At 52.1% G+C, this 19,486-nt stretch overlaps 1 protein-coding gene across 1 annotated transcript in view; it reads left to right on the top strand.

The window, feature by feature from the left end:
* PDIA5 (protein disulfide isomerase family A member 5) overlaps nucleotides 1-19,486 on the top strand; it is a 95,069-nt gene that overhangs the window by 23,950 nt on the left and 51,633 nt on the right. Inside the window, exons 3-7 of the mRNA XM_082459487.1 lie at nucleotides 90-177; nucleotides 9,660-9,743; nucleotides 9,999-10,044; nucleotides 13,968-14,060; nucleotides 17,043-17,103. Coding sequence (XP_082315613.1) covers nucleotides 90-177; nucleotides 9,660-9,743; nucleotides 9,999-10,044; nucleotides 13,968-14,060; nucleotides 17,043-17,103 — 372 coding nt within the window. The remainder of the gene's footprint in view (nucleotides 1-89; nucleotides 178-9,659; nucleotides 9,744-9,998; nucleotides 10,045-13,967; nucleotides 14,061-17,042; nucleotides 17,104-19,486) is intronic.

Here is a 19,486-nt window from a genome sequence, read left to right as displayed (position 1 = left end):
TCTCCGTCCTTCCCTGCCCCTGAGGGAAAATGGCAGGGGAGGCTGTGCTGCAGTTGGGTACAGATGTTTAATTTTTTGTTTTTTCACAGAGGCTGCAGCTGAAAGTCATCTCAGGTTGTTGTCTACTGTGGCCCAGGCAGTGAAAGGACAAGGCACCATCTGCTGGGTGGACTGTGGGTATGTCCTGGGGACGTGGGGTATGGTGGCTGGAGGGCCGGGCGTGGGCTCCGGTGGGTGGGGTGGGAATTGTTCCTGATTGATACTCTGGGAGAGGGGATGTGATGGCGAGATGGCTGCAGAAGGACCCCCCCGGCCCAGCAATGCTGCAGGACCGCTGTGGGCTGGAGGAGGGGCAGGTGTGGCTCCCGCTCCTGTCTTTTCCGGCCCCACCCCTCTTCTTCCCTCTTCTGTAGTGCTTTTACTTTTTACTCATGTTGTCATGTGTCACTTGATTTTGCCTTCTCAGTGGGTAGCAGAGGGGGCCTTGGTGCCCAAAGAGGCAAGATGATTTTCAGGGCCACTCGGGGGGCTTGCTTATTGGGTGGGGGGGTCTGCAGCAAAACTGTGGGCTTTGCCTATAGCCCAGACCCTTAATAGAGGTCTCCAGTGCCCACGGTGCAAAAGCGGTGGAGTCAGCTGACGACCTGTCTGTTGCCTTGGCTCCCAAGGTGGCTCCATTAGATGTGTCAGTCCTGGACAGGTGGCTCAGTCCTTCCGGCTCTCTCCTCTGGCCTGCGTCCCTACCCCCACGTGTCCTGATGATGATGCCGTGAGCTCCTTCTCCTCCGGCCTCGCCTGCCCCTCCCGGAGACTTCCTTGTCGGTGTTGCGGTGGCAGAATCAAGCGCTGGCCCACAGGAGGGAGAGCTGCTGCTGAGTGTGGCGAAGGGGGCTCTTGCTCCAATTCCTCTGATGCTTTTGAGTTTGGGAGTTTTGAGTCCACGGTGTGCTCAGCTTCCCTTTCCTTTCAGTCGTTAGCAGTAATTGCCACATCTCCCTGTGTTCAGTGCTTTTGCTGCTGGGATTTCTATACACACACCTTTTGTCACATAATTAGCTCCCAGTTGGGCATAGATCGGCAAAAACAGAGCAAAGACACATAGACAGTGAAACGTACGGAAAAGGTCGGGAAGAATAGGTTTGTCCTTTGCACGTTTGTTGGGCACTGGCTGCAAGCAAGGCACTGCGCTGCACTTGGTGGGTGCCAGCATTTACGTGTCCTTTTGACCAAGGACAGGAGGTGTTTCCAGAGCCGCTGAGTCCAGCCACTCCTTACCTGGACTTGGGGTTTATCGGGAGTGTGGGCTTGGGAAGAAGAGAGGAGAGGAGCATAGGCGGTATTTCAGGCTTGTTAGTACGGGGACGAGGTGGGCTCTCCTGGGAAAAGAGGCAGTTCTTTTCCTGCATGGGCCATAAAGGTCTTCGTAACCTTTACTGTCTCTGTCCCTGCCCGAGTCACAAGCCCTGCTACTGCCCTGTGGGTTCAGCGAGCTTTTATGGGCTCCACTCCAGTGCAGTCTTCTTCCTCTTCATTCTGAGTTCTAAGTGGCTATTTTGCAAATGAACTTCTGGGACACAACTGTTTTATAAGTTGATAGCCTCAAGCTGGTCCTGCCCATCGTTGGAGAGAATTGAAGGAGATTCATATTTTGACAAAGCACTGAATGAGACCAGGAGAAGAAGTCTTAGCCAGTCAGTGTTTGCTGTAGGGTGTGTGAGTGTGTGTGTGTTTGTGTCTGTGCGCACGCACACACACACGTGCCTGTCTGGCCTCACGCCTCGCAATTGATTCAAACACCAGCGAAATGGAACAGACGGCTTACTAGACAGTTGGCGAGATCGTAGCTGTTGGTTACTTCTAGTTCATAGTTGGTCTGGAAGTGTTCATATCTTCCAGGTGTGTCTCTGTCTCCCATATTTTACCAGGAGTGATCTGTGTGACTGGCAAAGTGCTAAAGCCTATTAGAGGGGACGGGGTGCTTTGGAATCTGCATACCCGAAGATGACATCAGTCCTGCCAAGCTGACAGAGCCTCATCACAGGGAGCTCTCATCAGGCTTGTAGGTGGCAGAAGTGGGCAGAAGAGCTTCGTTTAGCTGCACCATCCACCTGGGTCCGTTCAGCAGACATTCCCGAGCACGTACTCTGTGCTTTGAGGTACACACATGGCTAACAGTGTCCTCGAGTGCATTGTGCAAGGAGGAGAGGAAGCAGACACCTAGCCAGGGTTCTGCGTTCTGCCTGGAAAGGTAGAGAGAAACTTCACAGAGGAGGTCGAATTCAAATTTGGGGCAGAGACCTCCGAGTAGCAGGTCTTTAAAGTGCCCTGGCTTTCCCTGCAGGCAGCTCCCTGTGGTGTGGGCCCCTCGGGTCATCTGGCCGATGGGTATGGAGATGGTAGTCCTGTTCTGCTCCCTGGACAGGCAGGACTCTATGGGGCCGGGGCTAGTGTGTGAAGACAGACCAAGAAGAATAGAATTCAGGACTCATTTGGAGACATGCTATCTGGAATCAATAAAAGTGCAAATGGGAGAAATAATCCTGTGACTTTTGATGTTCTAAAATGAAAATCTAGGGGGGCACCTTAGAGCTTAAAAGAGGTAACCTTAAGACAAAAGGATTGACTGTTCGCATAATTGCTACTCAATTTATGCCTCTAAGAAGAAGTATAAACTGCAATATTAAATAGCTTTTCAAAGTTTAGATGGGTAGGTGGATTATGGAGCTATAATGGATGATGATGGAAGCAGGGATACCTGGGTTCGAGTTTGAAGTCAGAGGCAGGATACAGCTAGATCTTCCCAGAACAGCCAAAGGGATAGAACTCGGAGCTCTGGTCCATGCAGGCCACGCTGGGTGGCAGTTCACGGATCGCTGTTACACAAAGGGATCCCCAAGGATGTGAGCTGGTTCTGCCCTTCTGCTCAGCCACTCCTGCTCTGAGACTTCTGAATGTGCCCCGTAAATTAAGGGAACCCACTGTGTTCAGTCCGGGCCCTTTGATGACAGCCCTCAGCGGTTGTCCTAAACGCACTCAGCCTGTGTTTATGAGTCTGAATGAGACGCCCTGGGATGGGCAGAAGCGCTCCGGTGGGTGCGGGAGAGTGAGCAGGGGAACAGCAGGTGGGCAGCCAGAGCACAGCTGCCCTCGAGTAGGCCCTGCTGTGTGTGGTTCCCCACCTCTGCTTCCTGCCCTGCCAGTGAAGGGTCAGAGGTGGGAATGGGGATGCCAAGGCTTGGGGTGGGTGATGGCCCCTCTGCTTTCCCCCCTTAAAAGGCAGGTGAGGGGGGCAGAGGGCATCCTAGGGGGAGAGACGACAGTGCTCCGGGGTGAGGCGTCTGTAGAGGTGTGTGCAGTAATGACACAGGCCCCGGTTGAGGGGTCAGCTCCACTACTTACTAGCCCCGTGACCCTGGACAGGTCGGTTACCCTGAGTCTGTTTCCTCATCTGTGAAATGGAACAATAATACACATTCTGCCTTCTTACCGGGTCTGTGTTGAAGATCTTTGTAGAATAGAATTTAATGTGAGATGCCATTCTACGCTTGTTGTTTTTCATCTGGGCCAGATTGTCAGGGCATTCCAAGAAGCTGGAGGGAGGGAAATGGTGTGTTTGTCTTCAAGAGCTTTTCCTTGGGTGAGGACCCCTTGGTCATTGTGAGGATGCCCCTGAAGAAAGTTTTGGGTGTGAGAGTCAGCCCCAGTGCACAGGGTGTTTTGCTTTGGCCCTTAAGAACTATGGGGTGCTGTGGAACTTGTAGGACTGCAGGTCAGGAGGCCTGGCTCTGAGTCCAGGCTCTGACAGCAAATAGCTGTGGGACCTTTGGCAAGTCACTGCCCCTCTCTGGGCTTCAGTTTGCCCTTGTGTGAAATAATGGAGTTGAATCTTCCAAGTTGCTCTCATCCCTGCATAGCCTGGTTCAGAGCGTTCCGGAAGCTGCCAGGCTCATACGTGTGTACACATACGTGCTCGTGTGTATGCATGTGTATACAGGCCCATGTATTCATGTAAATGTGTGGGAGGGTGTGTCTTCCAGTCTTCGTGTCTCTCCCCACCCTGGGTGTCTGCCTCATACGTCTCTCTGGTCCCTCCCTCTCAGCATCTCTCCTCTCTCCCCCTTTATTCCCTCTCCCTTGATAGTTTCTGTTGCTCCTAACCTTCTCGGGTCCCTGCCTCCCCCATTCTTTTGGTCTTTTTCCTCCTCTCTCTGTGTGTGGATATTCTCTTTTTCTTGCTTTTCTGGCGCTTTCCTCCCTGCTCCTGCCTGCGTGCCGGCAGGCACACACACCCTTCCCCGCTGGGCCCCGGGCCCCGTAACCTGTTGCTCTGAAGTGTCCGTAGGGTTCCTGGCTTCTGTCCAGGGGTTTGTCAGCTCTCGCTTCCCCTCACTCCACCTCCTGGCTCAGATCTCAGCTGCCATGCTCGGGTTGGCTGGTGGTAGTTGTCCAGCTCTTAAGTGGGTTGAGTGTGAGGGAGTTGGTATTCCCCACGTGCCCTGCAGCCTGGCATCGGGGCTCGGCCTTGGCATGGAGGGCTGCTTTCTGGGCGGCGGAGCTGGAGCCAGCAGGCGGGAGCCGTGCCCGGGGTGCGAATTCCTGGGGCTGGTTCTCACGGGGCTGAGGCTGCCCGACGGGGCGCCTGCTGCCTTCTTTTCCTGAGGGTTTAAGGTCATTACCTTACCGCCTGCTCCCATTCTCCCATCTGCTTTCTTTTCCCTGGAGCAGTGCTGGCTTCCCAGATCCAAGATGTGGGGCCTGCCAGGGCAGGCATAACGTATTTTGAAGCCCATGTTTTCTTCCAAAAAATTATTCGAACTTAGCATTTGCTCCTTTACATGTAAGCGTGTTGAAATTACCATGGGATAAAGCAGGCTTCCAGAAGAGGCGCCATGTTTTGTGTCGTGGCTTCAGACACCTTGTGGCACACTGCTGTGCCCTCGTGGGGGTGACGTGTCCCCCCTAGAACTGCTGGGCGGGGGAGGCAGGTGGAGGATGAGAAGGCACGCTCCTCTTTCTCGTATCCCATCGCTTTCATGAACTCTGCTACATAATTCATGCTTGATCATGTGCCTTCTTGAGGCTGGCGCCAAGGAGGACAGACAGACTCCTGTTGTGGGAGTCCCTTCGTCATCAGGGCTAGTGACCAGCCACCCAGGTCTGGGCAAGTTGAAGGCCCAGCTGTTCTAGGCTGTTCTCTGTCTCCTGCCTTTGTCCTCCAGCTACCTCCTTCCACATTGTCCTCTGCATGGGGCACCTTGCAGGCATGCTGACGGTGGTGTTTTGCTCACTCGCTCCTTATCTTGCATTTTCTTCATGTCTCTGAAGTGGGGGCACGTCCCCCCTCTCCTCTGCTACCCACCCTCTGGGGTCACAGGTCCATCCGCTCAGAATCCCGTGTTAGACCCGAGCAGATGGAAGAAAGAGATTTACCCCTTCTTTGATGGGGAAAGGGACCCCAGGAAGGCTGAGTTGGCCAAGGCACACAGTGTCCAAGACAGGCTGGGGGCCTCGCCTCTGGTCCTCAGTGTAGCCTGCTTTTTACCCGCTGCCAGAGGTGGCCCAAGGTTTGTGTGGATGTAAGGAATGTCGCCTGGCCAAGCGAGGATCTGGTTGGTGGGCTAGGGGAGAGAAGGTGGAGGTTCAGATCTTTTTGAGTCTCCACCATCTGTCCTGGCTTCTGGCTCCTGGTCCATCCGTCAGGATACAGGCAGCCTGCCTTGATGCTTTAGTAATACTTGACCCTGTAGGGGAATAGAAAGCTCCATCCAGCTCATATGGACAACTTCTGCATTTTGCAGCTCGGGAAACCAAGGGCCCTGCCAGAGGTCACAGGCTGGCTAGCGGCAGAGCCACTCTAGAAGCCATCAGTCACTTCAGTTGACAGTGACTCCAGGGAGGGTTTGATACTTAGGCTGCGACTTCTCAAAGTCGAGTACCTCCCCTTCCCGAGCCTCCAGCACCTTATTTCTTCTCTTTCTTCCTACTCTCACCCCCCACCTTTCATCCCTGGGTCTGACTCCCAGGAGTGTGAGTTGCCAGTCTCTTGAATGATTGTCACTGCACGTGCAGATCTAGTAAACACAGCACCACGTACCTGCAGCCACTCTGCACTGCTGGCCAGCAACCCACAACAAAGTCAAACGAAAACGCTCATGTGTATGTGTCTGTCTGGGCCAGGGATGGGGAGGGAAGTGTGAAAAGGCCTTGGTGACCTTCTTTCACATTCTCTGTAGAGGAGAGCCCAGGGCGGCCGGGGAGGAGGGGATGTAGCAGGTCATGGGTGAGTAAACGGGCAGAGGGTGTTGAGGCTCCAGCCTCCCCAGCAGAGAAGGCTGGTTCCTGCAGGACAGTCGGGGGTAGCAGACGAGGGCCTCTGCATGGCCAGTCCACTCTCTGTGGTTGTCCCCTCCCTCTCCATCCCCGGCAGAGCAGCTCATTTTCCTGCTCACTGCCTTTGTCTTTTCCCTCCAGAGCCTCAGTCACTGGCTAGGGAAGGGCGGCAGCACAATTAATTGTGCATAATCTATCAACCCAGATCCTTTTAAGTCCCTGAGCTTGGGTAATTTCTCCCCTTCCTGAACTCTTATGACTTTTATTGTCCTGTGCAATTAGTGCACACACACACACACACACACACACACACGCACACTCTGAGAGACAGGATCGTAGGAGGGAGGGGAGCCAATCTGAGAACACAGTCAGGAATTTTCACCTGGCAGGCTTCCTGGAGCTCAATAGGCAGAGCCCAGAGAGCCAGCAGTGAGCGCCTCATCCCAGCGCGACAGCCGGCATCATTCACTCACTCACTCAGGCTATTTATAGAGCGCCTGCTATGTGCCGGCAGCTGTTGTAACCCTGGGGAACCAGCTGTGAACAAAACAAAGCCCTTGGCTTGGTGGAGCAAACCTTTCTGATGAGGGGTGACAGTGGACATGCTGGTCAGGTGTGGAGACAGCGGGGAAGGGCGTGTGACGGTGCTGGATGAGGGGGGCTGAGGCTCTGGGGTCTGTGCCAGAGATGCTCAGAGAGGACGGGAAGCTGGCTCCCCACCTACCCCTCTGAGAATGTGTGTGTGTGCGTGTGCGTGTGCGTGTGTGTGTGTGTGTAGGGGGCAGGGAAGAGGAGAGAATCCTCGGGGAGTGTCCTATAACTTAAGGAGCGGAGAGGGTTGCACAGAGTCTTCCACAAGGAATCCTGTAGCAGAGACAGAGCTGTGGTCACTGGACAGCCGTGGGGGCCATAGGCTGCGGGCTGGGCTGGATGTGCTCTCGGGGAACCTCCGTGCCCCTCCAGCTTCACCCAGTCTCTTTGGAATGTTGCTCCTAAGCCTGGCCTGGGCTCACCGGGATAGTGAGACTTTTCCACGGAGTGGGTTCGCGCACAGCCGGCAGGGATCGGGGTTGCAATGATGGGCCCCGTCGCTCCTCTCTCTGCTTTGTAAAGTCATAGGCAGAGGCTGCCAGCCAGGCTCAACAGGGGAGAGAGCCGGCATGGGGCTGCCTTGCAGTCTGGGTGCCCCTGCTGGATGCCAGCATGGGGCGAGGGTGGCCGTGGGCACCTGGACCTGGTTCCTGCTGCAGCCGCTATTTGTTGTCACATTTGGGTGCATGGTGGGTGGTCACAGAAACAGTTGCACGCAGCAGAACAAAGCCAGACAGGGAAAGTGCCAAGGGAACAGTTATAAACATCCAAGTCGAGCCCTCCTGTCTCCCCTGGGGCAGGGAAACGGCGCCTCAGATGCAGTTACACACAGACCCTCTGCCTGTCAGTGTGGCTTCTCCACAGAGTGCCCTCAGGACAGGGCACCGTCAGCGGAGGTGAGCCCGGCAACCCCGCAGGGCTCTAGGGTAAGAGTTCAGCCACTGGGTGCGTGGGCTGCCCTTATAGGGCCTCCTGATGCGCGGTCTCAGCCCTTCTGGGTCCCCTCTGCAGCCCAGCTTATCCCTTCTCTCTGGACTCCCTATCTCAGAAGGCCCTTTCCAGCCTGAGCGAGAGGCCACAGCCTTTCCTTCCTAAGTTCTTCGTGTGTTTCTTTAGTCCCCTGTTTGCTGGGGGTGCCGATGGGGGGCTGGAAGCTGCAGCGGCTGCAGTGATGGCCACCACAGGTAGGGCTACGCAGGGAGGGAAGGCTCTGGGCCTGGGCTGGGCCGGGCTGGGCTGGGCTGGGGGGTCCCTGGGAGTGCCTGACACTCTCCCTCTCCGACCCACACACCTGTCCCGCAAGACACGCTTCTTGAACTGCAAATTGCACATTTACACTTAAAACGAGGTCCCATAATTTTGCTTGTCCATCGATGAGTGTGGCTTTTAGAATTGAGCTGAATGGTGTAATGAGTCCATCTGCTGTGGGGCTGGTGCTCAGCTGTGTGAAGCTGGTGGCTGCCGAAGGTGCTGAGGTAGGTAAACAGGTGGGAGCCGGCAGGACTTCCCTCAGGTGGCTGTCATCCCTGGCAGAACAAGGTTTCTCATGCGGTGTAGTCACCGGGGACCAGTGGGGGTGGGGGGGTGGGGTGGAGATGCCCTCGCTGAGTCCATTGAGATGTGGGGAAGGGTCCTGCAGTGAGGAGCAGGGCCCTGCGGGCACGGTAGCTGGCTGCCTCTGGCTGGCTGTTGGGCAGACCTGGCTGAATGTGGTGAGGTGGTGGGGAGGCTGTGAGAGCAGGTGAGGTCTCTGGGGGCGCCGGCGTAGGGCACAGGGGAAGCTGAACCTCATGGAGGGGGCAGAGATGTCGGGGAGAGGAGGAAGAGCAGGGCAGGGCAGGGGCAGGTGTCAGAATCACCTGGGAGGCTCCTTAAAACACAGTTGCTCGAGGACCCGCCGGGAGCTTGGACTGAGCAGGTCTGGGATGGGGCTGAGAATTTGCACTTCTGACAGGTTCCTGGGTGGTGGTGATGCTGCTGGTCTGGGGACCACATGTTGAGATCCATGGTCTAACGGAAAGGGAGCCAAGATTAGAGGAGGTTGTGCACGAGCACCCGGTAAACGGTGAATGGCGCCCGGCATACTCTTCTTATTAGGCGAGTTGCAGGAGTGTGATATTGCAGACGCTAGCACTTCACCAAACCTTTCCCCTTTCTCTTTTCGGCTTTTGTCAATACCTGGTCAGATTTCGTAACTCCTTCTACATCGCAGAACATTTCCCTCCTACTCTGGTTTGATGGTATATAGCAGGTGGCATATGGCACACATCAGAGGTTTAAACACAAAAACTTGCTGGGGCTGCAGGTAGAGCTTCTGAAGTCATGATCTGCGGGAGGGTCAGGGAATCAGTATGCTTAAAAACTTCCCCAGGTGATTCTAATGAGCAGCCAGGACTGGGAACCACTATCCTGAGCTTATTTTCCTTCTTAGAATGGGCCATCTGCCTTCTAAGCTTTGGGGGCACTTCCTTTGTCTGGCTCCATCACGTTGCCCCTTACAAGTAGTGATGTGTCCTCCCCATCTGCTTGCCCCTGTCTTTCCAAATCAGTCCAGATCCTGTTGGTTTCTCTACTGCCTCCTGTTCTCTGAGAACCCATGCGTAGTGAGGGCCTCACTTGCTACTGAGAATTCCAAGCTACCTGCCTTATTCTTGGGCCACCAGCAAATTTTACTCCATTAGCACCTTCGTGAGGGCTTCAGGTAACAAGTGCTTTTTCCTGACATTTGTGTTTTTCAGTGACGCAGAGAGTAGAAAATTGTGCAAGAAGATGAAAGTTGACCTAAGCACAAAGGACAAAAAGGTCGAATTATTCCATTACCAGTAAGTACATGTGGGCATTTCCAATTTCCAAGTAAATGCTGAAAGCTTTCATTGGTATTCTCAGCAAACCGCGATTTTTAGTGAGATTAATTTTATTTCAGAATGGTTTTTTTCCTGTGTTTACAATTATTTCTTAAAACAAAAAACTTGACCTGTGTTCAATAACTGAATCTTATTAAGATGCTGCAGGAAACCAAAGGTAAGTGTCTTCACAACCATTTGTGAAGTTAACACATTTTTCTCCTCATTTGACAGGGATGGTGCGTTTCATACTGAATATAACCGAGCTGTGACATTTAAGGTAAATTCCCCTCCCTCATTCTCAGCAGAGGAGGAGGGGCAGAGTGTACAAATGCCCTCTCGAATGACCTGAGGGATTCTCATCTCTAGAACATGGATCAACAGAATACCTGGAAAAGTTTCTAACTGTTAAATGAGTGGGGATAACCGACCTGTAGACAGTTTGTGACTCTGTCAGCAGCTGTCCAGTGAGACGTATGACATCATGCCCTCCCCTGCAAAGGCCTGAGTCTCCCTTCGCTGTGGCTTCAGAGCCCTCCCTCACCTCTGCAGTGGTGTCCACAGGGGCCGCCCACAGGCTGGAGGGGGCCAGCTGTGCCCAGGTGAGCACGGCATTGTAGGACCCAGGCAAGGCAGCACCTTTGGGGCTGATGCAGCTCATTGCAGATGAGATGCCCATGTCAGTGAGACGTTCCCTGCTACAAATGCAATTCAGAAGGAGATGGAAACGCATCAGTGAAAATAAAAATGGAGATCCTCTGACCTGCAGGTGCTGTCCTGTTCATCACGTAGCAGCTCCCCCAGCCCTGAGTCCTTCCACTGCCCTTGGGTTCTCCTCCTTCAACATGTGCATTCCCTTCCTCCAATCAGTCTTCTTTTGCCTCTGGTCCAGGCAGCATCCCCCTGCCCTGTCTGGGGCCATGTGTTTCTTATGTTCCAGCATATGCTGAACCCACCCTCTCTGACTCTCCTGCTTCTCAGACTGCGTTAGACCCTGGGCTCCTCTCTCATTGTCTCTCTCTTTCCATCTGTTTCCTTCCATTCTTTTCTGTCTGTCCATCTGTCTGTGCAGCTGTGCCCCTCTCCCTCTGCCTCTCTCCCCCCACCTCCCTGGTCATTTCTTGTTTATCCACTAACACTTGTTCTTTTTTAAGTTGCTGCAGCTTTTACCTTACACAGGCTCAGCCTGATTACTCATCATCTTAACACCCACTTAACCACTTAGAGAAAATTCTCCCAACTAGAGTTACTTAACCCCTCTTATTCTGTGTTAAGCGGTCAGCTGAAGTCCTTGGAGGGAACACGTGCTCCGCAGGAATCAGATTTTGCTGGGTGGGGTGGGGGAGGTGCTGAAGGAGAGAGGGGGCGGGGGCTTCTGGTGTTGTGTTTGGAGGTTGTGTTCAGTTTATATTTAGCTGGCCCTCTGAGGAGTCTCTCCTGGGCTTGTGGAGCAGAGACCGGCAGCTGCTCAGAACTGCAGTAGCAGGAGAGGAGCCCAGGTGGTCTGGACTTGCCTGGGTGAGGGAGGCCAAGTTCTGGCCTCTGTCTGCCTCCTTACAAAGACCAGGTGTGTGGAACCTGCTTGCTCCCGTCCTTCTTGTGATTTCATCATCAAGAAGCTGGAGAAGTGGGCTGAGCATTGTACGGGGTCAGGGTCTTGGGCAGAGAGAGGGCATCCTTGGTCCCAGGGTCCCCGAAGCGCATGGGGCCATCAAGGACTGGACTAGAGTCCCTGGGGTTCTCCAGGGTGGGGGGCGATGGCGGAGCTCCCCGTGACTGCCTGATGGCTCCTGCTTCTTACAGGGAGCAGCCACGAACAAAGCCCTCCTTGGTCACGGATCAGTTTTCCTTTCAGGGTTTCTCCTGAGCCTCTAACTCCAGAAGGATGAAGGAGCCCCCCAGCAGGGTGGGTGCACAGGCTCAGGCTGATGGTCTGGCTGTTGTTGCTGTCACCCTGTACGGTTCTGCGGGGGCCAGGTCACAGGGACTAGGCTGGGGTCCCTAGAGTCCAGAGGCCAGATAAATGAGAGTGTAAAGAGTGGGGAACTCAAAGAGGGGGCCTTCCTGTAGAAGCGGCCTTTTGCTTGTCCGCCGACTGTCCAGCAAAATCCTTACTGTATATGAGTGGTGAGGACCAGAGGTGCCTGGAAGGCGAAATTCAGGGGGCCCTCGGGTGACCTTCTCCGAAGGCCTGTGGCCGTGGGTGTGGTTTCCCAGCCATGCAGACCAAGGTGCAGGGTGTTGGGCAATTTCCCTGGGATTCAGAGCACCCAGAATAGGACAGCAGCTGATGGCAGTGTCCCAGGTGCTCCTCCCTGCAGACCTTTGTACCCAAGATCTTGTTGGTTAGACTGATTTGGAGACTAAGAACCTGTGGATGGAATTATTCAACTTCAATTAAAGAAGAATAATCACCTGAAAAGCAAAAGATTGGTAGTATGAATGTTTCAATTACTACATTAAAAGAAGTGATTTTTTTTCCTTTTTCCATCCACATTCGTCTTTTTTCCTTGATGCTGAGGCAGGCGTGGTGGCGCTAGCCCTTTAACTTACTAGCGCATGCTGGGATGGGACAGGAGCCTCCCAGAGCAGTAGGTCCTACCTATTTTGGGTTCCTAATCCCACTGAGAATCTCCTGAAAGCCATGGACCTTCTCCCTAGAAACAGCGTGCATGCATACATTGAAGGAAGTGTTTTCCTGTGAGTCTGGGGCTTCACAGACTCCTAAAGTCCACTGTGTACCCCAAGTTGAGAGCACCTGCACTGGATCTTCTGGAACAGCAGGAGGGTGGGCACCTATAAGCATCTTTCTCACATGGCTCATGGCTGTGAGTGAGTATGGGTTTCGGGGCGGCCCTGCTGCTTCCACTTTGGCTGGTATCGTCACGGTGAAGCTCTCACTAGGGACTGAGAGAAGGCCAATCTGCCTTTGCGTGGTGGAAATGGCCCACTTCTCTTGCCAGCAGGCATTTCACAGCTCTGTTTGGACAGACAGAGAGCATTACCTGAATGAAATTCTGCGAAGTCCTGGCTGTCTCCCACTCTCCCATAGTGCTCTTTCCAAATAGGAATTTCCAGAAATAACAAGCCTCCCAGGTCTACTGTGTGTGACCGGTGGGTGGGCTGGATGCACAGGCTCACTACGGGGGTGTTTCCTTTCTCACCGCAGACCTCCCTCCCTCCTCCACCCCAGCACACCCAGTTCCTCATCTGCTCACTGGAGCTTGGTCAAAGTGGGCAGGAGTAACAGAATCTTGCATCAAACTGGGGGACACTGGGGGCTCATCTGTTGACTTGGACGGCCGGCAGCTCCCTTCCAGGGCTGGAGGGATGGAGGCCCGGCTGGTTTCTGTTACCCGTTTCTGGCTCTCACAGGCTTTGAGCAGCATTTCCCGCATGACTGTCTGAGAGGGAAGGGAATGCAGCTTCTGTCCTGGATCAGTGAACTGTGGCAAGTGGGGAGGGGAGCAGAGGGATGTGCCCCCTGTTCCTGCTCCATGTGTGTCCTTCCCGAGGGGAGCAGAGATTTGAATTTGCTCACTTGTCCACATGTCAAAGGCTAAGTAAGCCCTTTATCCTGAGGGTCTCGGTCCGTCTCGAAGGGGGTCTTTAAGGAGAGAAATCCAGCAACCGGGGGGCCACAGCGATGAGCACCCTGCCCTGGGGGCTTCCCACCTGAGCCTCACAGAGGATGATCAGGATCTAACACACTCCCAAACCAGTTTAGATCATGAAATACCAAGCCGGTTACAAGCAGCTGTGATTACTTGCTTATGCGATTGACAGTTTTAGTGGCTGCCTGATGTGTAAGTATCTTTGCACAGGATTGAAGACCTTTATTCAGATTGATCAGGGAGACTTTCTGGAGGAGGTGAGATTTATTAGAAGCGCGTGCCTTTGTTTTGAATAAGCCAACTAATTGGCTCAGCTTTCCTCTCTTGTCCATGAAGAAGCATCGTAGGTGTCAGTGGACCAGAGTTAGGTGTCCTGTGGCTGAAAAATCCTGGTGGGGTGCATTTTTAGGGCCCTTAGGAAGCTGTCAGTGGGTGATGGTATGGCGCACCCCAAGTCGTTTGCCCATAGGGCACATGCATCCCGTTCCAGGCACTTGGGTCTCCAGGTAGGGAATAGGACAGGTTCCTGATTCCCCCACCTCCCTCTTTTCCTGGCTAAAACGAGTTTTCCCTTCTCTGTTTTCGTCAGTCTGTAGTGGCGTTTCTGAAGGATCCAAAAGGGCCCCCACTGTGGGAGGAAGATCCTGGAGCCAAAGATGTTGTCCACATTGACAGTGAAAAGGTAATGTTTCCGTATCAGTTCTGATGGGCTCTGGAAGCTTCCCCCCTAACCAGGGTCTCCCAGGAGAGATGCTCAAGGAACTGAGAAGTGGGAGTATTTTGGGACCTCCAAGGGAGCTGGGCCAGCCCTAACATTTGGTTCCCCTTCCCAGCTCTGTGATGGAACCAACAGGAGATTACAGGCTTACTGCCTGAGCCCTTCCCCTGTTCTTCGCTGCCTTATGTAATGTATTTTAATGTGTTTAGATTTTCCTTATAGGAATATTGTTTAAATGTTTTCTCCTCATTAGGTTATTCGGTTGTTGGGACTGCCTTTGTGTTTTTTGGGTTTTATTTTAAAGTGGGTTTTGTTTTTTTGTTTGTTTTTGTTTTTTGTTTTGAGAATAGTCTGTGAGGTTTGGGCTGGATTGCCAGAGACTTGGGTCAGGTCTTCACAATTCTGGGTCACTGTGTTAACTTTGAACAAGTTATTTACTTCAGTTTCTGGATTTGGCTGGTGTGGGGTCTGGGGTCAGTAGGGTGGTTCTGATGTACAGTCTCCATACAACCCTGACCCTCCTCCTTTCAAAGCCTGCCCCGCCTGACCTGCATGTGCCTCTTTATCCATGTGTACCTGTGTTTGTATCATGCACACATGTGTGCCTTACTTGCTTGGCTGTGCCTTTACGTTAGGATGGGCAAGAACTTCTTTGTCATATTTCAAATGGCCTGTGAGACAAGCAGTGCTTTTTTGTAGATGGAAGGAGAATGTTCGTTTTTCTGTTGATAACATAAAATGTGCCTTTTATCTTCCTCTGCCTCCCCTTTTCATTTAAAATTATTGACTCTTGGTGCTTGTTAGCTCAGAAGAAAATGATGCCATTTATACTTTCTGCAGGAGAGATCATGTGTGATCATCGTGAGCTAACCAAGTGGGCCTTTCAGTTGAGGGGTGATTCGATTTAGGGGATGGGCATCAACGTTTCTGGGATAGAAAGTGCCAGTGTCCTCAGCTTGAAGATGAAGCCTTTTTAATAGGCATGTTGGGGGAAAGGAGGAGGGGCAGGTGTCAGGAGGTGGTGGCACCTGTGCCTATAGCCAAGAAAAGACAAACAGCCTAAACTGATGGTTTCTCCCGGGTATATTTTGTGATAATACGTGTTTTCAGCCTCTCTGGAAAGTGATTGCCTGCCGCCTCCCCCAAAATGTTCATGTCCTGAAACTCCTGAAATTGCTCTTCTGTAACTAGAAATATTAAACAGAAATATTTTTCCACACCTGTAGGCAATCCTCTTGTTATACTGTGTGCTGCTGCTTTTCTGCTAATAGAATCCCCACGTAAAATAACAAGTTCCAAATTCAAGTTTGAATTGCCGATTTCTATTTGTAAGCTTAGAGTTCCACACTTAATTTGAAGGTAATTAAGCATCTATGAATGTAATGTGACATTGTTACTGTTCAGGGTATGAAACCAAATTGCTACAGGCTCAGAAAAACCTTTTCTTCTCAGATCTTTTACCGGTTTTAGCTCCAGGGATTCCAGAAGATCATTTTCAAAGCATCCTCCACCCCTAGTCAGGGTCAAAGATCTTCGTTACTAATTCTGTCTTAAAATGAGTGCCTTAACCCGCTGGTTATGTAAATAAGAGTAAACATTTTCAGAATTTGTTATGCAATGTTTTAAATTCCCACAAAATATTTGTAATCTTTTTAATCTAACTGAAAAATTATAAGTACTATATGTTCATTGTTGAAAATTTAGAAAATTAAGCTTAAAATTAAGCATAAAAGAAAAAAATAAATCATCCCATCCCTCCCCATTGAGAGATACCCACTGCCAGTATTTTCTGTAGCCTTCCAGGCTTTCTGCTTAATGCACACATAAATATCGTTACTCACAAAAGTGTCATCACATTTTGTATGCTGTTTTGTAACTTGCTTTTCACCCTTACTTAATGTAACATGCACATCTTATTGTGACATTAAATATTCCTCTTCATCATTTTTAATGATGCAGTCGTATTCCATTGTGCGGGATGTACCATCATCTATTTACCTAATGCCTTGTTGCTGCCAGAAAGCTGCATTTTGAAATTTCCTCTTATTTTCCTTATTATTCAAGAGAGAAAAACCTCTAATTTTCTTCCATGGAAACTGGTTAGAGGAGCTTATTTTAATCAAAATATGCTCTGTCATGGTGCTACTCCGCAGTCCTTGACAGATTTGCTTTTTCCCAAACATCATTGACTCTGGTTGGAAGAAAAGTCTCCTACCCTGCTTTACACTGAAGTATCTCCATTAGCACTGTTGTGACCATTTGTCTTTTTACCTTTATTATATTCATTTAACAAATGGTTATATGTTGTCTGATAACGAGCCAGGCGCTGTTCTAAAGGTTTTACGAACAGAAATGATCCATTTAGCTTGTAGCCTCCCGGGGATGGGGGCGCATCTCATCCTTACGCTCCTGTGTGCACCATGGTCTCCTCGGGCCCTGGATGGTGGCTGTAGGGCTGGGCTGGGGGAGATTCATAGCGATGGGTTAACCCCGTGTTATGTGATGAGCAGATCCGCGCCTGGCCAAGTTGGGCCTCCATGAAAGCAAGCACCACCACAACAGAGCCACTTCACAGATCGCATAAGAAGAGACAGCCTCACGGGACCCAGTTAGCTCCTTGCAGTCGTCATTGTTCGGTGGGGGCTGAAAGTAACGCTGGTAACCTGGTTCCCACTACTTCATCCCATCAGGTGGCCTTTGGAAAGCCATTTGTCCCCTCGGGCGCTCAGTTTCCCCATCTGTAACATGTGAGGTGGCTAGAATAGATGGTCTCGTGAAGGTCTTTCCACCCCTGACGTGCCAGGACTCTGCACTGCGCCCCCAGCCCCCAAGTCAGACCATGGGATTCCCAAACCCCCGCCGCACTCCTCCCGCCACCGTGGCTCCCCGGGAATGTCGTCTCCATTCCTGCGTCGTCTGTAACCTGCAGTGTTCTCTGTGCCTCAGGACTTCCGACGGCTCCTGAAGAAGGAAGAGAAGCCGATCTTGATGATGTTTTATGCTTCCTGTGAGTGACTTTCTCCTTTGGGTTCAAGTCAGACATTCAGACTCTGGGTGGGGCCGCTGGGGGCGCGAGGGGGACTGGGAACTAGCCCCGGGCCTCCACTTAGAACCCCGGTCACGGTGCTCACACCGTCTCCGCCTGCACCTCTTTTCCTTTGTCTTTGCCTTTTCGTCTGGCTCCACCTCTCCTGCGGTCCACATCAGTTTTCCTCTCGCTAGCTCCCGCATCCTTCTGCCCTCTTCCCCCAGCAGCAACATGGGTCTCTGTTCCAGGTCCCTCCGCCTTCCCCGCCCTCTGCCTCCTGCGGGCCTGTAGCCCTTTGCTGGCAGCCGTGTGCCCCGTGGAGCCGTACCTCGGCCCTGGCTCACTCTCCTTGGCTGCTGCTGCTGACCGCCCGGAGCCTGGCCGGCCTCGGGGCGGCTGCACGTCCAGCTCTGGCTCCTGCAGAGCCACCTGGGAGGGCCGAGGGATCAGGACCAGGGAGAAAGGGGCCCACTCTTGGGGTTCGGTCTCTATATGAGGCAAGAGGTCGTGGGAACAGCAGAAGGATCATTGAGATGACGCCCAGAAGACCTGGGTTCTAATTCCAGCTGTGCCACCAGCAGGCTGGGTGACCTTGGTCAAGTCCTTCACCACTCTGTGCCTCAGTTCCCATTTCTGTAAGGGAAGGAAGGGGTTGGATCAGTGCAGTGGCTTTCAAACTTTTGGACTGTATTTGTAGTATTAAACATATTTTACATTGCAGCCCAGTACTATGGGTATATAAAGTGTATATAAGTAAGCTGAAAAGTTTCACTAAACCATACTTAACCCTTACTACTTGCCATCGACTCCACTGGATGTAGAGCACGTTGATATTTTCTTTTTCATTGTTTTATTTAAACATTAATTGGTTTTTCCTACTACTTCGTAACCCTCTAATAAACGGTCAGCAAATCATGGCCTGTGGGCCGGCTGCCTTTTTTGTAAATTAATTTTTGTTGGAACACAGCCACCTCTGTTCATTTGCATGTTGTCTGTGGCTGCTTTCAAGCTACAACTGTGGAGTAGAGTAGTTGACAGTATGTCCTCAAAGCCACAGATATTCCCCCATCTGGGCCACCTCTGAAGTCTAACTGGTCCCCCCCGCCCCACCATGGATTGAAAAACCTCGGATTAGAGCCTGTGTGTGGCCTCAGAGCTGTATCTCTGTGAGCTCCATGTGCCTTCAGGAAGCCAAAGGACTAAAGGCCAGAGCGAGGGGGGTTGTGTGTGATGGGAGGTGCGTGTGCCCAGGCATGTCTGTGGCTCGAGTGGGTACCACAGGCTGTGGCACAGGGTTCTGTTTCCTCTTAAAAGCCTGCCTCCAATCCCCCTTCCTGAGAAGTTCTCCCAGCACAGGTTCCTCCCATCTCAACCCTGCTGACCATGCCTCCCCAGGCTGGATGCCCTTCTGTGGGTTCTGCCCGACTTGGGCCTGTGGCTTGTTCACTATGACAACAGCCTCTCCCCAGCCCATGTTGATTGCTGGGTGACCCCCACCCAGCCTCCCCCCCACCCCTCCCTGCCCCAGAGGTGTGCCTGCCCATGGAAAGAGGCCCTGGAGTCCCACTTCCTATTAGAGCCGGCTCTGCCCAGGCGGTCTGCTCTTTAACCCCGGGTCAGTCTCTCTATTAATATTCACTTGTTGGTTTCACCCCTTTTTTTTTCTCCTTGGAGGGATCTTACTACCTGCCCAGCTGTGAATTGCTTCAGGAATTATCCTGCCTGCGTAGTCCCTTAAGGACGGGCCTCCCTTCATTTATCTTAGAACCCTTCAGGTCTCAGCACATTGGTTAAACGAGACTAAAACAGAGATGTCAGTATACAGTACGTGTCACAAGGCAGGGTCATGGTATAACCATGCAGGTTTCAGCGTAATGACAGTAGGTAATCACAGAGAGAGGTTCACTAGCAGTGTGCACCGAAGTGTGTGTGCCATTCCCCCTGCCTCACCCAGACTCCCCAGGCTGTCTGGAAGGGCGACCATCCTCCTCATCACAGCAGGCAGAGCTGCGAGCAGGCTTATTATCTTTGTAGAATAGAAAGCTGGGACAGAAGAAGCTAGGTTCCTTGTAGGTGTCATAGAACAATGAGTAGTGGAGAGGGAGGGAGAAAACTCGGAGCTGTTAAGTTTATACTTGTGAGGGATCAGATTGGCTGGCCTCCTGGGTCCCAGGTATCCCCAGATTGTGTTGTTGCTGTTGTTTTTAATGAAACAAGCTTGTGCTTTTATTTTACTAGTCCAACCAAGCAGTCATGGCCTCATAATTCAGCTTATTCCTGGGAAACACCAATTCCCTAATTGGGAAGTCCTTTAGGATTCTTTGATCCTAAATGATCAAAGATTGGGATGAAGGAACCTAAA

This window comes from Balaenoptera physalus (genome assembly GCF_965194825.1).
Source record: "Balaenoptera physalus genome assembly, chromosome: 4".
In the NCBI taxonomy this organism is placed as follows: Eukaryota; Metazoa; Chordata; class Mammalia; order Artiodactyla; family Balaenopteridae; genus Balaenoptera; species Balaenoptera physalus.
This window is presented reverse-complemented; position numbering and strand designations above follow the sequence as displayed.